Source organism: Mobula hypostoma, chromosome 2 (genome assembly GCF_963921235.1).
Source record: "Mobula hypostoma chromosome 2, sMobHyp1.1, whole genome shotgun sequence".
In the NCBI taxonomy this organism is placed as follows: Eukaryota; Metazoa; Chordata; class Chondrichthyes; order Myliobatiformes; family Myliobatidae; genus Mobula; species Mobula hypostoma.
The window spans coordinates 82,604,450-82,621,765 of NC_086098.1; the positions used below are offsets into that span (position 1 = coordinate 82,604,450).

Consider the following 17,316-nt stretch of genomic DNA (forward strand, 5'->3'; position numbering starts at 1 on the left):
TTGGGGCAGCAGCTAAATTGAACCAAAATATGCTGATCTCGATTTGTCCTAATTAACTGGAATCTTCTGTATATAAAAGTAAGTTGTTGGTGAAATTCCTATTTCAATCTGAAAAATAGAAATCTTTGGTCTGCATATCTCATAAACAAATCCCGTGTGATAATTGTACAATGTTGTAAGGTCTGTAACTGTGGACTCTAAGCAACTTCAGTGCTTTGTTATTACCGGGAGAGATTGAGATTGAGATTGGAAATCCTGTTCGAGTGTTGTCTACCGGTTTCACAGGGGAGTCTGAATAGGCAGCTAAGTGCATTTTACCAAAGGTCCACACCTTTAAAGGTGATATAGAAATGCAAGTTCTTGTTGCCCAGGAGCAGGCAGAGACATAACCATGTGACCAAGCACAGAGTGGAGATCTGGAAGCTCATCAGTAACAGAGACATTGAGATGATAATAGGAGCCTCTACTCCAAATTGTCACCAGAGGAAGTTGTGTTTACTTTACATCAGCCAGATTTTTCATATTTTTTCCAACTGTTATTCTGTTTGACTTCAGTCACACAATTGTAAATAAACTATGTATTATGGATCTCAAACCTAACATTTTCATTCTCATGTTCTTCCAAATCAGAATTAGGTTTACTATCACTGACGTACAGCATGTCATGAAATGTGTTGTTTTGCAGCAGCAGTACGGCGCAAGACATAAACAATTATAAGTTACAGTAAGGAATATAAAATGCATGAACACTACCTCACTATTTTTGCTCTCTTTTGCACTAGTTATTTGTTTTTATATCCATTTATTTTTCTAAATTACAGCATATTTTATATACTGCACTGTACTGCTGCCGCAAAACAACAAATTTGATGACGTGAGTGATAATAAACTGTAATTTGATTCTGATTTTGAAAAAATGCAAAAAAGAGAGCAGAACAGTATAATAATACTGTTATTACTGCTATTAGCAAAAGAGTAATAGTCATAATAGAAGCTTATTACTTTGAACTTTGAACCTTTGCTGGGCATTGCATGCATTAACTGTTTTGTGACTTGACCTAATTATTTGTCTTTCAAGTTTTATTCCATCCTTCTCCACAAAATGTTCCTCACACCCAGTGTTGCACTTCTTGACGAGTATGAGTTTTGAAGTTTGTAATCACTGAGTGTTTAACATCGAGCAGTGCCTGTCACTTCATGCGTTGTGTTAATTATTATAGCCAGCTGGGTTGATTCAGCAGGCTGGAATTTTCCTGTTGTTCCTAGGATTAAAATTTGATGTGATGTCTCTGTAATTGTAGGTTGCGCAAGGGCTGCACTGGAGGCAACATTGACGATTCAGATGGTGGTGGGGCTTCCATATCCAGCAGCACCAATCAGACCGAGCACACCGTGCACAGCATCAGCTCTAAGAAAGCACGAGACTGGAGGCCACGTTCGACAACCACACAAACTGCTCGCCCACCAAGAAGTAATTACTGTTACCATTCTTCTCCATCCCCTAGAATTATGTTCTCTATTCCCCCCTCAGATTCAGACTCATGTATTTATCACATGTACATCAAAACATACAGTGACGTACATTGTTTGCGTTAACAATCAAAACACCCAAGGATGTGCTGTGAGCAGCCCGCAAGTGTCACCACACATTCCAGTGCCAACATAGCATGCCATATGTGTTCAACTAAACTAAACATTTGATTGCCTGTCTTAATATATCCTTAAGTGATTAGTTGCCCTTTTATTAGATTTGGACTTTGTTGAAAATTCTTAGAACATAGAACATTACAGCTCAGTACAGACCCTTCAGCCCCCAATGTTGTGCCAACCTTTTAACTTACTCTAAGATTAATTTAACTCTTCCATCCTACATAACCTTCCATTTTTCTATCATCCATGTAACTACCTAGTAGTCTCTTAAATGCCCCGAATATAGCCTGTGATTAGTGGTGTGCCACAGGAATTGGTGCTGGGTCCATTGCTGTTTGACATCTACATCAATGATCTGGATGATAATGTGGTAAACTGGATCAGCAAATTTATGAATAACACCAAGATTATTGTGGGCAGTGAGGAAGACTATCCAAGCATGCAGTGGGATCCGAAATAGCTGGAAAAATGGGCTGGAAAATGGCAGATGGAATATAATGCAGACAAGTGTGAGGTGCTGCATTTTGGGAGGATGAATCAGAGTAGGTCACACAGTGTGTGGTAGGGCACTGAGGAGTGCGGTAGAATAGAGGGATCTGAAAATACAGATGCATAATTCCTTGAAAGTGGTGTCACAGGTAGTTAGGGAAGTAAGTAAAGTTTTTGGCACATTGGCCTTCATAAGTCAAAGTATTAAGTGCAAAAGTTGAGATGTTATGTTAAAGTTGTGTAAAACATTGATGAGACCTAATTTGGAGAATCATGTGCAGTTTCGGTAACTGTTACAGGAAAGATGTCAATAAGATTTAAAGAGTGCAGAGAAAATTTACAGGGATGTTGCCAAGACTAGAGGACCTGAGTTATAGGGAAAGTTTGAATAGATTAGAACTTTATTCTCTAGAGCATAGATGTATGAGGGGAGATTTGATAGAGGTTTACAAAATTATGAAGGGTATAGATAGGGTAAATGCAAGCAGGTGTTTTCCACTGAGGTTGTTGAGACTAGAACTAGAACTCATGGGTTAAGGGTGAAATGTGAAGTATTTAAGGAGAACATGAAGGGGAATTTCTTTACTCAGAAAATTGCAAGAGTGTGGAATGAGCTGGCAGCAGAATTGGTAGATACAGGTTCAATTTCAATGTTTGGATAGGTACATGGATGGAAGGAGAGCACATAATAATAGTTCCCATGGACTCGATGGGTTGAATGGCCTATTTCTGTGCTGTAGTGTTCTGGGACTCTATGGCTATATCTGCCTCTGCTACCACCCCTAGCAAGGCGTTCCATGCACCCACCACCCTCTGTGTAAACAATTTACCTCCAACATCCCCTCTGTATTTCCCTCCTAATCATCTTAAAGTTACGTTTTCATGTATGAGTCGTATCCACCTCCTTGCAGTATTTGACTATGTTGAAAGTGTTTTATAGGTCACATGCATTCTCATCCATCATTTCAATATGAGATTTGCCAGCTGCTATTTTTCAGTACAACATTACTTGGCCTACACTGCAGAGATATCTCAAAGTGTTAGAGTGCCCCAAAGGAAGAAATAAGAACCAGAGGAGGAAAGAGATTAGTGAAATGGAGTTAGCAAGTAAAACTATCAATACCAAAAACACAATACCGAAAAGAGATTCTGCAGATGCTGGAAATTTAGAGCAACACACATAAAATGCTGGAGGATCTCAGCAGGTCAAGCAGCACCTATGGAGAGGAATAAACAATCGATGTTGCAGGCCAAGACGCTTCATCGGGACTGGAAAGGAAGGGGGAAGAAGGCAGCATGAGAATGTGGGATCAGGGAAAAGGGTAGAAGCTGGCAGCTGTTAGGGGAAACCAGCTGAGGAGAGGAAATGAAGCAAGAATCTGGGAGGTGATAGGTGGAAGAGGTAAAAGCCTGAAACAGAAGCAATCTGTTGGAAGAAGATAGTAGTGGGCCATGCAAGAAAGGGAAGAAGGGAACTAGACAGAGACGATGGGCAGGTGAGGAGAAGAGAAGGAGGTAAGAGGGGAAGCAGAATAGGGAATGGAAAACCAGAGAAGGTCGGGGAAGAAGTTGCTGGATGTTAGAGAAATTGATGGTCATCACCCATCACCCACCCACCTTGTATATCCCCAAGTAAAAGGGGGAAAAAACATATAGTGTCGCCGTTACAGAGTGAATGCATTGCAGAGAGATAATAAGGTGCAAAGCAATAATGAAGTAGATTGTGAGGTCTAAAGTCCACCTTATTATACTAAAGAACCATTCAATAGTCTGCTAACGCTGCAACAGAAGCTGTCTTGGTTCTGGTGGTATATCCTTTTAGGCTTCTGTATTTTCTGCTCAATGGAGAGGAGTTAAGAGAGGGATTTTGAGAAAGATAAGTAAGGGAAAGGAAGGGAATTCTGGAGAAAGTAGGGAAGAGGAGAATGCTGGCGAAAGAGGGTTGTATCACAGGATTATAGAAGGAAATGGGGCGCTAAATTTAAAGTAAAATGGCATTATAAGAGCGTATGCTTTACATGGTGGAAATATTATTTTAAAATAATATCTTTCTGAGAAAGATTTTTCTAGACTGGATGTGTATGGAGAAGTAATGTAGATTCTGTCAGTCATTTGGGAACTGCTGTCACTCGGCATTAGTCGCTCAGTTTGTGATGGAATCTGTACCTGCACTGCATATTTGATGAGGATCTGAGAAGGTGATTGACTGCTGTACTTGACTGGGCATCTGATCAAGTGAGACAGAAAAAATCAGCTACACCTCATAATGTGAAACACTAAACCACTGAGGCCCAGTTGTTTAATGTTCTGCTTCTGACAGGAACAATTGCTTCAGATCTGAAAAATCTGGGGGGAGGGTGTGGGGATGTGCTGTATCCCCAGGCTTGTTTTTAACCCTCCCTCTTGCAAGGTCTTACAATCCTTGGCTGTAGCAAATTGGAGTCATTGATTTTTGCAGCATATTTAGCAATGCCAATGACTGAAGATTGCTCATGCTAGTTATTTACTTGTCCACTGCCCCTTAACTAAATTAGCAGCGGGGAAACCAAATGTAGCATAAAGGTCACCGCACATTCAAGTTACATGTAAGTGCACCTTTTGAATCTATTTTCCCATGAATGTCGCTCCAGTTCTTTCTCCTCATCACAGGAGGCCTGGATTTTAGCTTCATAGTACAACTCCCTCACTAAACTAGGCTAGGGTTAGATCCAGAACTGCTGGGTGGCACAGCTCAAAGGACCAGAAGGGTCTTCTGTACTGTATCACTCACTCTGAAAATATTTGTTTTTAGAGATACAGTGGGGAACAGGCCAACAAGCCCTTCCAGCTCAACAACCCACCTATATAACTCCAGCCTAATCACAGGATAAATTACAATGACTAATTAACCTACTAACCAGTATGTCTTTGGAAACATCGAAATCAACAGCATATTACAGGCCCTTTGGCCCACAATGTTGTACTGACCATGTAACCTACTCTAGAAACTGTCTTGGAATGTGAGCGAAATCTGGAACACTCGGAGGAAACATACATGTTCACGGGCTAGATGTAGAAACTCTTTTCAGATGCTGTCAGAATTGAACTCCAAACTCCAATGTCCTGAGCTGTGATAGCATTGCGCTAACCACTACACTACTGTGGAGCCCTATGTTGTCTTTACTTTTGTGCCCTCTTTCAATTAAGACTTCCTAAATGTCTGCTACACATTAACTCAGGCACAAGGACCACCGGGTCCCTTTGAACATCTTGCAGTCCATTAAGACAGTATGTCAGTGTCCTCACTTAAAATTCAATGTCAGTAGTTGCAGTTTATTGCTCTACTGGCTTTGGTAGTTACATCTGTCTCCACTGAATATTTTCAAACTAAAATCACAATTTCTTTTATCAACCAAAATGTTTTCCATCAAAGTGTTAGATTTTTTTTAAAAATCTGGCTGTAGTGGGCACTTTTTAATGCTATAAAGAACCAACATAAAAATATGACCGAAACTTGAAATACTAAGGTCTTTTTGCAGTTGAGCATGGCAAATTGTTTAGTGAATCAGTAATTAATTGGTTAAAAATATTTGCATTATTTTCTTAACTTTTCACCCTTTTCTTCGCATCCTTTCCATGCAGTTTTCTCATCTGTTCACTTGGTCAAAGTCAAGTTGGTTACAGCAAAACTCCATTCATCCTGTGTCCATTTCTTTTGGATGTTCTAATAGTTTGGCAACTGGCTCACAGGAGTTCTGTTGCTCCAAAGGTTCCCAACCTCCCTTTAAACTTGCCTGATTCCCTTTAGTCAGAGGGTGGTAAATCTGTGGAATTTGTTTTCATGAGCGGCTGTGGAGGCCAAGGCATTGGGTGCATTTAAGGCAGAGATAGAGGGCCGGCTGGTGGCGCAACGACATCAGCGCCGGACCCGGGAGTGAAGGTTCCCGGGTTCGAAACTAGTCGGGTCCGCTCCCGAGTACGCTTTCCATCCGTGCCGGGTTGAGTGTTGAGATGGCAACTGGACCTCGTAAAATAAAGGGAAAATACTGTGAAAATGTCTGTGTGAGGAGTGGCCCGCCACACAGTCTCTCTCTCGCTCTGCGCCTTGTAAAAGCCATGAAAAAGACATCATCACTGACGCACACACGGACACGCAGACGCACAAGCACAGACACGCACGTAGACGCACAAGCACAGACTCACACGCACGCAGGCACACACCAAAAAAAAGGCAGAGATAAATAGGTTCTTGATTAGCCAGAGCATCAAAGGGTATGGGGAGAAGGCAGGGGAGTGGGGATGACTGGAAGAATTGGATCAGCCCATGATGGAATGGTGAAGCAGACTTCTGCTATTATATCTTATGGTCTTATGGTGTCATGATGCACAAATAGAAATAATATCTGGATATTGTTAATATGATCATCTGGAAACTCTGCAAGGATAAATCCTGATAATGCTGGATTAATGGAATTCACTTTAACAAATAACTAGATTAGCTTTATTTGTCACAAGTACATCAAAACATACAGTGAAATACATCATTTGCATCAACAGCCACTGCAGTCTGAATATGTGCTGGGACCAGCCCAGAATGTCACCACATTTCGAAGAAAACTCTTGTTATTCAGGTAATCTACCCTCAGTGGTCACTTTATTAGGAACACCTGTTCACCTGCTCATTAATGCAAATATCCAATCAGCCAATCATGGAGCAACAACTCAATGCATAAAAACAAGCAGACATGGTCAAGATGTTCAGTTGTTGTTCAGACCAAACATCAGAATGAGGGAAAAAATGTGATCTAAGTGACTTTCACGTGGAATGATTGTTGGTGCCAGACAGGGTGGTTTGAGTATCTCAGAAACTGCTGATCTCCTGGAGTCTCTAGAGTTTACAGAGAATGGTGTAAGGAACAAAACACATCCAGTGAGCACCAATTCTATGTGTGAAAACCTCTCTTGTTAATGAGAGGGTCAGAGGAGAACGGCCAGACTAGTTCAAGCTGACAGGAAGGTGTAAATAACTCAAATAACCACATGTTAAAACAGTGGTGGCAGAAGAGCATCTCTGAATGATAAACTGGGGCTGCTGGCCGAGGAGTACTGGAAAATGGCGGAGAGAGAGAACATCAAGGCAAAAGCCAAGCTGTTGAAGGAAGTTTTTGGCGAGAGTGGAAGTGAACTGGAGATGGAGGTCGGCGGGAAAGAGGAACGGAATGGAAAGAGGAAGAAAAGAAAGCAGAGGTACGGGATATCAAACTCTGAGGAGTCAGCGGATGATCAAAACAGGACAGCAAAACAATAGAAAGAAGATGAGGTTAAAGCAATTATAAAACTAAGTGAAGATGGGGCGTCTTTTGGTGATTGGAACCCGATTCATTTGACGAAGATGCTCAACAAAATTATAGGCGAGATTAAAGGAGCAAAGATTTACGAAATGGATCGCTATTAGTGATTTGTCGGGATAGTGCTCAGCAAGGCAAAGTGATAAGATTATGTAAAATAGATGGCAAAGGAGTACAATGCTCAATACCCACCAATAGAAAGTGGACTAGAGGAGTTATTTCGGGGATGCCAACAAAAGTTACTATGGATGAGATTAAACAGAACATAAAAGGAGCAAAAATTATTGAGGCTAAACGTTTGAAAGTTACAAGAATTGGGAAGAAGTGTGATAGTTTATCGGTAATGATTAACTTTGATGAAGAGAGAGTGCCAACTAACGTTTACTTAGGGTATATGTGTTATACGGTTAGAATATATATACCACCGCCTTTAAGATGCTATAAATGTCAGAAATTCGGGCACATTGCGGCGGTCTCCAGAGGAAGACAAAGATGTGGGAGATGTGCTGGAGAACATGAATATGGGAAATGTGAAATGGGAGTTAGGCTGAGGGTACAGGATCTTTAGATTCCTGTTAGGTTGAAAGGAAAGGTTAAAAGTTTGAGAGAGCTATGGTTTTCAAGGGATATAGGAAACTTGGTTTGGAAAAAGAGAGGGATCTACAATAAATATAGGCAGCTTGGAGTTAATGAGGTGCTCGAGGAATATAAAGAATGTAAAAAGAATCTTAAGAAAGAAATTAGAAAAGCTAAAAGAAGATACGAGGCTGCTTTGGCAAGTAAGGTGAAAATAAATCCAAAGGGTTTCTACAGTTATATTAATAGCAAAAGGATAGTGAGGGATAAAATTGGTCCCTTAGAGAATCAGAGTGGATGGCTATGTGCGGAGTCAAAAGAGGTGGGAGAGATTTTGAACAATTTCTTTTCTTCGGTATTCACTAAGGAGAAGGATATTGAATTGTGTAAGGTAAAGGAAACGAGGGTAGTTATGGACGATTAAAGAAGAGGAAGTAGTGGAGGTTTTAAGGAATATAAAAGTGGATAAGTCTCCAGGTCCGGACATGATATTCCCTGGAACCTTGAGGGAAGTTAGTGTGGAAATAGCAGGGGCTCTGACAGAAATATTTCAAATGTCATTAGAAATGGGGATGGTGCCGGAGGATTGGCGTATTGCTCATGTGGTTCCATTGTTTAAAAAGGGTTCTAAGAGTAAACCTAGCAATTATCAGCCTGTGAGTTTGACGTCAGTGGTGGGTAAATTGATGGAAAGTATTCTTAGAGATGGTATATATAATTACCTGGATAGGCAGGGTCTGATTAGGAACAGTCAACATGGATTTGTGCGTGGAAGGTCATGTTTGACAAATCTTACTGAATTTTTTGATGAAGTTACCAGGAAAGTTGACGAGGGTAAAGTGGTGGATGTTGTCTATATGGACTTCAGTAAGGCCTTTAACAAGGTTCCACACGGAAGGTTAGTTAGGAAGGTTCAATCGTAAGGCATTAATATCGAAGTAGTAAAATGGATTCAGCAGTGGCTGGATGGGAGACGCCAGAGAGTAGTGGTGAATAACTGTGTGTCAGATTGGAGGACGGTGTGTAGCGGTGTGCCTCAGGGATCTGTACTGGGTCCAATGTTGTTTGTCATATATATTAATGATCTGGATGATGGGGTGGTAAATTGGATTAGTAAGTATGCAGATGATACTAAGATAAGTGGCATTGTGGATAATGAAGTAGGTTTTCAAAGCTTGCAGAGAGATTTAGGCCAGTTAGAAGAGTGGGCTGAAAGATGGCAGATGGAGTTTAATGCTGAAAAATGTGAGGTGCTACATTTTGGTAGGACTAATCAAAATAGGACATACATGGTAAATGGTAGGGCATTGAAGAATGCTGTAGGACAGAGGGATCTAGGAATAATGGTGCATAGGTGGAATCTCATGTGGATAGGGTGGTGAAGAAAGCTTTTGGTATGCTGGCCTTTATTAATCAGAGCATTGAGTATAGGAGTTGGGATGTAATGTTGAAATTGTATAAGGCATTGGTAAGGCCAAATTTGGAGTATTGTGTACAGTTCCGGTCACCGAATTATAGGAAAGATGTCAATAAAATTGAGAGAGTACAGAGGAGATTTACTAAAATGTTGCCTGGGTTTCATCTCCTAAGTTACAGAGAAAGGTTGAACAAGTTAGGTCTTTATTCTTTGGAGCGTAGAAGGTTGAGGGGGGACTTGATAGAGGTGTTTAAAATTATGAGGGGGATCGATAGAGTTGACGTGAATAGGCTTTTTCCATTGAGAATGGGGGAGATTCAAACAAGAGGACATGAGTTGAGAGTTAAAGGGCAAAAGTTTAGGGGTAAGATGTGGGGGAACTTCTTTACTCAGAGAGTGGTAGCTATGTGGAACGAGCTTCCAGCAGAAGTGGTTGAGGCAGGTTCGATGTTGTCGTTTAAAGTTAAATTGGATAGATACATGGACAGGAAAGGAATGGAGGGTTATGGGCTGAGTGCAGATCAGTGGGACTAGGTGAGGGTCAGAGTTCGGTACGGACTAGAAGGGCCGAGGTGGCTTGTTTCCGTGCTGTAATTGTTATATGGTTATATGGAAATGCTGCAATTGTGGCGAGGAACACAGCGCAGCTTATCAAGGGTGCATTTATAGCAAGAAGGTGGCTGAGATACAATATGTAAAAGTAACTCAAGGAATCAGTTATGCAGAGTCAGTGAAAGAATTTGCTGAAAAAAAGGCTGTCAAGCAAACAAATACAGGGAATAATAAACTGGTGAATTGTGAGAACTGTAATATGAAAAATAAGGATACACTATTAATGAGTAGAAAGGATTTTGTGCTTTTTATGGTGGATGCAATTAATTGTTCAGTGCAAACAAGCAAAAGAACTGAGAAAATTAAAATTATCATCAAGTCTGCAGAAAAGTATCTTGGTATTAAAGGGATTAGGTGGGAAGAAGTCAAAGAAACGCTGAATGGAGGATCCAGCAGTTCACAGGCAGGGGAGATGGAATCTTAATGGCAGTATATTTATCGCAAATGATCAAAAATTTAAGAAATGTTTCATAACTTAAGGAAAATCCTCAGATTTTATGGTTGAAGCCCAGGCAGAACTCCAACAACAAATAGAAGTACCTGACAAGAACAACGGTGAGTTGGAAAGAGATTGGAAAATGGAGGAAATTATTACAAGGATACAAAAGGAAAAGGAATTTGTTGCAAAGTGAATTACCTACATTCAGATTATAAAATGAAAACATGGAAGCAAACGAAGAAGAACTCCGAGGTCTCAGTAAACAACTGCAGACTACGATCCAAGAGAAGGAAAATCTGAAAAAGCGTAGACTTGGAAAAACAGCAATTTTAAAAGTATAATGTGCGATAATTACTATTCTTTAACAAGATGATTTTCGTCTTACAAGTGATGTAGATGAAATCAATGTAATTGAGGTAATGCAACTACACGAAAACGTGACAAAATTAGGGAAGAATAGCAGTTTGCGGCATTATCTAATAAGCATATTAAGCATTCACAAGGAATTGCAACTACAGAGTGATGCTAATAGAGAACTACAGGCTAAACTAGATTGTCTAAAGTAGAGAACTCCAGGACATGTTTGGTTGGAACATAAGAAGTCTAGCAGGTGGCGGTAATGCACTGAAAACTGGTGGCCAACCACCATAAAATAAAAAAGAAGGAGAAGAAGAAGCATTTCTGAATGCACAACACATCGAATCTTGAAGTGGATGGGCTACACCAGGTTCCACTCTTGTACCTAATAAAGTGGTCATTGAGTGTGATTGCAGATTTTTTTTTACTTAAATAAGTTGTCTATTTCTAAATGTAGCCCTTGTATAACATGTACAGGAATAGGAAGATGAAAGATGACTTGATAGAGGTGTACAAGATAATAAGAGGCATTGATCGAGTGGACAACCAGAGACTTTTTCCCGGGGCAGATATGGCTAGTATGAGGGGGCATACTTTTAAAGTGATTGGAGGAAAGTATAGAGGGGATGTCAGAAGTAATTTTTTTTATACAGAGAGTGGTGGGTACATGGAACTTGCCCCCAGGGATGGTATTAGAGGCGGATGTATCTAGGAATATGTAAGAGACTTAAGTAAGTATATGGATGAAAGGAAAATGAAGGACTATGTGTGAGGGAAGGGTCAGATTGATTTTTTTTTAGAGGAGGTTAAAGGGTAGGTACAAGATCATGGGCGGAATGGCCTGTTCCATGCTGTCTTTTCCTAGGTTCTATGAATAGCCAATAGATTCTGCTTGGCTAGGTGGCTTAACTGATCCAGTGAGTATAGATTGACTGAGTTACTCTGCTGTCTGTTTCTCTTTCATTACAGGTCAACGAGAACAAAGGAATTCTTCAGTCCAGGTCCCTTCATCACAACAAGAGTGCCAACAGCTACCCACCACCAGTCAGTCAGGCTCTGTACTTGAAACTTCCCGGGTGTCATCATCTGTCCAAGGTGTGGTTCAAAGATTATCCAACAGCCAGCTGTCCTTCAATAACTCAGTAGCTTCCATGTTATCTCAAGTACCTCGACTCTCCACCGCAAGCAGTCAGGGTCACTCAGGGACGCAGAACTTGTGCAGTGTCAATTCTTCCACCAGCTCCACCTTCAGCCTATTGTTCGGGAAGAGAAGTTTGTCCAGCGGACTCATGATTTCTGGGCTCTCTGCTGCAGAAGGTGGAAACACGACAGACACTCAGTCATCCAGCAGTGTGAACATCGCACTCGGACCGTCAGTCAGCCAGACAAGCCAGATGGCAAGGGTAACGTTGCAATTTCTTAATGGTAGAAAAATGGAGGATTATGTGTGAAGGAAGGGTTAAATTGTTATTTATGTAGGTTAAAAAGTCAGCACAACATTGTGAGCTGAAGGACCTGTAATGTGCTGTAATGTACTATAAGATAAAGATTAGCTTTATTTGTCACATGTACATCGAAACATACAGTGAAATGCATTATTTGTCTCTATGACCAACACAGTCCAAGGATATGCTAGGAGCAGCCCACGAGTGTTGCCATGCTTCTGGCACAACATAGCATACCTGCAACTTATTAACCCTAACCATTGGTCTTTGGAATGTGGGAGGAAACCAGAGCAACTGGAGGAAACCCGCAGAATCACGGGGAAAATGTACATACTCTTTCCAGACAGCAGTGGAAATTGAACCCCAATCTTCCAATCACTGGTGCTGTAAAGCGTCACACTAACTGCTATGCTACCATGCCCTCCCCTCCCCCCCCCCATACTCTTGCATCTATCTCCTGTACCTAATAAAGTGGACATAGGTGTACTTTGGTGATTTTCTGCTGCTGTAGCTTTCTGACGTGTTGTGCATTCAGAAGTGCTCCATTGCACACCACTGTTGTAACATGCAGAAATTTGAGTTACAGTCACCTTTCTGTCAGCTTGAGCTAGTCTGGTCATTCTCCCCTGACTTTCTCATTAACAAGGCATTTTTGCCCACAGTACTAGTGCTCACTGCATGTTTTTTTCCTCACACTGTTCTCTGTGTAAACTCTAGAAATTGTTGAGCATTAAAATCCCAGGAGATCAACAGTTTCTGAGATACTCAAACCACCCTAACTGGCACTAACAATCATTCCAGGGTTAAAGTCACTTAAATCACATTTCTTCCCCATTCTGATGTTTGGTCTGGACAACAACTGAACCTCTTGACCATGTCTGTGTGCTTTTATGCACTGTTACTACTACATGATTGGCTGATTAGATATTTGCATGAACAAGCAGGTGTACTGATTTACCTGATAAAGTGGCCACTGAGTCCATCCTCTGTGTGGACTTTCCAGTTCCTCCGTCAGTGACAAAACAGTGAAATGAAAGAAACAAAAGAGATTGGCCTCTGGAACTTATTGGAGACTAGAGGAAATAAAGGTTTCAAAATTCCATTGATGGGGAAATAAGGAAAAGATTTTATGAATCTTCGATTCTGTCTCTAAACAACAATCCAAAGAAATGCAGTTGTTGTAAACTGGGAAATGCAGCAAATACTTTCAGCAAATAAATGATATAATATGTAACAAAAATGCTAAGTTAATAAACAGAACTCCGTAAAAGGAAATGCTTAGAAAAGCCCTTGGTACCTGACAATGAGGAAAAAGAAGGTAAAATGGTCTGCATTAGACTGGTGATATGATCATTGCTAAATGACTATTTAGCAACCAGTGAACTACTGGGCACATTTCTGATCATCTAGTGTAAACTCTCAGCCCAGTTGGTGCATGCAGGTTTACTTTCAACGCTTAAGAGAAATTTAGATAGATAGATGGTTGGGAAGGGTATGGAAGGCTATTGGTCCAGGTGCAGGTTGATGGGACTAAGCAGATTGAAACCTATCGAATATTGAAAGGCCTAGATAGAGTGGATGTGGAGAGGGTATGTCCTAGACTGGAAGAATCTATGACCAGAAGCCACAATCTCAGAATAGAGGGACGTCCATTTAGAACAGAGATGAGAAGGAATTTCTTTAGCTAGAGGGTAGTGAATCTGTGGAAGTCATTGCCACAGATGGCTGTGGAGGCCAAGTCATTCAGTATATCTAAAGCGGAGGTTGATAGGTTCTTGATTAGAAAGGGCATCAAAGGTTACGGGGAGAAGGCAAGAGAATGGGTTTGAGAGGAATAATAAATCAGCCACAATGCAATGGTGAAGCAGACTTGATAGCCTAATTCTGGTCCTGTATCTTATGGTCTTATTTATAGTTCAGCAAGGAATGGATGGGCCAAAGAGTCAGTTTCTGTGCTGCTGTGTTCTATGTCTCTAATGCTTTTCACCTAGGATTCAAACTATGTTATCACTATTAACAAAGTCATACTAGGGCAGTTGGGGGAGGATTTTGGGGAATGCTTTGATGGAAGTGAAACATAAGTTTTATCCTGCATTCCACCAGATGTGCATTGAACTAAACACAGACCAGAGCAGTTTGTGAATATCAGCCAAGCCTGAGGGGCTTTCCTGCTGTGTACATGCTTCATTACTCTGAACACCTGGCCACTTCAGCGGGGTTAGATGTTGTTTATGGTTGCTTGCCCACATTTATCTCTATGTTTGATAACTGTAGGGCAGGAGAAATTCAGATCCATTGATGATTGGGGCAATGATATGCAGAACATAAATGAAACACGAGGCCTGAGTGAGGGCCTAACCTCTCAAACCTGCCTGCTGTACAGTGGCCTAATGCACCTTCCTTTGTCCTTATTCCTCTAGATCTGTCAGATTTAAAATTAGTGTCTGTGGAAAAGTTCTCAATTTTTGCCACTTTTATGTCCTTCCTAAACTCATACTTTCCTCCATTGCTCCTCCATATCCTGTTTGTGATCAAGAACCCAGAACTAAAGTAGAAAATGCTGGGGGGAAAACTTTCAGCTGTTACATATTGCCTGAAGCAAGGACCACAATGGAATAGTAAGACTAAATGTTTTTACCGTGTTGTGTTGGTAATGGTACATATTGGGCAGTGCAGCAGCGAGGAACCAGGCCTGCCAAGAAGAAAACATACGCACTCAAATACCTGCACCCAAAAATGATTGCCTCCATATGTAAGAGGCCCAGCCAGTTCACTGCGTGGTCTACTGGCTGCATGTGTATTAGCCATGTTCTCGCAATTGATCTGATACACCTCTCCATCCAGTTGCATTCCCATTTTGTTTTGGAGGGTTGAGCTGGGTCGGGTTGTACCAATAACATTTTAATGATGTTTAAACATAGAGACCTCATTCAACCATTCCTCTTTCCTGTGTTTCACTGTTTAGAGAGCCCTTCTCCATCTTTCTTTTAGGTCTAAAAGAAATGACCTCACACTTGTCCACGTTGGAATTAATTTGTTAGTTTTGCTCACTAATTTAATGTATAAGGTTTTATAAAGCATTGGTCAGACTGCACTTGGAGTATTGTGAGCAGTTTTGGGCCCCTTATCTTAGAAAAGATGTGCTAGCACTAGAGGGGATCCAGGGAAGGTTCACGAGAATGATTCCAAGAATGAAAGGGTTAATATATGAGGAGCATTCAATGGCTCTGGGCCTGTATTCACTGGAGTTCAGAAGAATGAGGTGGGATCTTTTGAAATCTATCGAATATTGAAAGGTCTGGGTAGAATGGATCGAATAGTAGTTGGCCCTAGGACCAGAGGGCATAGCCTCAGATAGAGGGATGCCTGTTTAGAACAGAGATGAGAACTAATTTGTTCAGCCAGAATGTAGTGAATTTGTGGAATTCATTGCCGCATGCAGCTATGAAGGCCAAGAGATTATGTATGTTTAAAGTGGATGTTGTTAAGTTCTTGATTAGTCAGGGCTTCAAAAGTTATGGCAAAGGCAGGAGAAAGTAGTTGAAAGGGGTAATACGTAGATTAGTCATGATGGAATGGTGGAGCAGACTCAATGGGCCAAATGGCTTAATTCTGCTCTTGCATCTTGTCTTATTAATAGGGACTCGTAATGACTCATACAGCATGAAAACAGACCCTTCAGCCTAACAAATCCATGCCAACCATCAACCACCCATTTATACTATTCTGACGTAAATCCCATATTCTCCCCAAATTTCATTAAGCCTCTCTTCCCCCAACCAGCCCAGTTTTACCACCCATTTACAAACCAGGGGCAATTTAAATGGCCAGTCAGCTTACCAACTCATACGCTTTTGGGATGTGGAAGGAAGCTGGAGCACCTGGAGAAATCCCACACCATTACAAGGAGAGCATACAGGCTCCACACAGCACCCAAGGTCACAAGGGGGGTTGTGGTCATGATGGAGCTGGATGTGTCTCCAATCTCCTGCATCTTCTTGAGATCCTGTGCACTGGAATCTCCAGGCCACATGATAATGCAACCAGTCAGAATGCTCTGCACTGTACATCAGTAAAAATTTGCAAATCTTTAGTGGCATGCTCAAACTTCTCAATGTATAGCTGCTGGTGTGGTTTCTTTGTGATTACATCAATGTGTTGGACCCAGTATAGTACCCATGAAATAGGACTACCAGGAACTTGAAGCTGTTCACCCTTTTCATCGCTGACATATCAATGAGGCCTGGAGTGTGTTTTCCCAACTGATGTGTGCATTCAGTTTCTTGCTGCCCTTGGGTTCAAGATTGTTGTTCCAACACCTCTCAACCAGCTGATCTGTCTCACTCCTGTCACTATATAAGATACTGTTTTTCTTTCCAATTTTTAAATTAAAGTTACCCCAAGCAATTGGAACAGTACACTAGAGCAGCACACAGAAAATTTTGGAGAAACTCAGCAGATCAGGCAACATCTATGGAGAGAAATATGCAATCGACGTTTTCAACCAAGTCCCTTCATCAGGATACCCGCCATCGATGCCACCTGACAAGCCCTCTTCTTATTGCTACTGTCAGGAAGGAGGTACTGAAACCTGAAGGCACACACTCAGTGATTCAGGAACAGCTTCTTATCCTCTGCCATCCAATTTCTAAATGGACATTGAACCCTTGAACACTACCTCACTACTTTTTAAATTTATTTCGATTTTCATACTACTTAATTTAACTTAACTATTTAATATACATATACAGTGCCTATAAAAAGTATTTGCTCCCCTTGAAAGTTTTCACGTTTTATTGTTTTACAACATTTGAATCACAGTGGATTTAATTTGGCATTTTTTTGAGACGATCAAAAGAAAAAGACCTTTTTGTGTCAAAGTGAAAACAGACCTCTACAAAGTGATCTAAATTAACTACAAATATAAAATACAAAATAATTGATTGCATAAGTATTCACCCCCTTCAAGTCAGTATTTAATAGATGCACCTTTGGCAGTAATTA

General features: G+C 41.0%; 1 protein-coding gene across 3 annotated transcripts in view; it reads left to right on the forward strand.

Annotated features, from left to right (window-relative positions):
* LOC134341494 (pecanex-like protein 1) overlaps positions 1 to 17,316 on the forward strand; it is a 275,158-nt gene that overhangs the window by 242,140 nt on the left and 15,702 nt on the right. For all 3 annotated transcript variants that reach the window (XM_063039370.1, XM_063039362.1, XM_063039377.1), the window contains 2 exons: positions 1,302 to 1,471; positions 11,837 to 12,270. In XM_063039370.1, the coding sequence (XP_062895440.1) occupies positions 1,302 to 1,471; positions 11,837 to 12,270 (604 nt within the window). The remainder of the gene's footprint in view (positions 1 to 1,301; positions 1,472 to 11,836; positions 12,271 to 17,316) is intronic.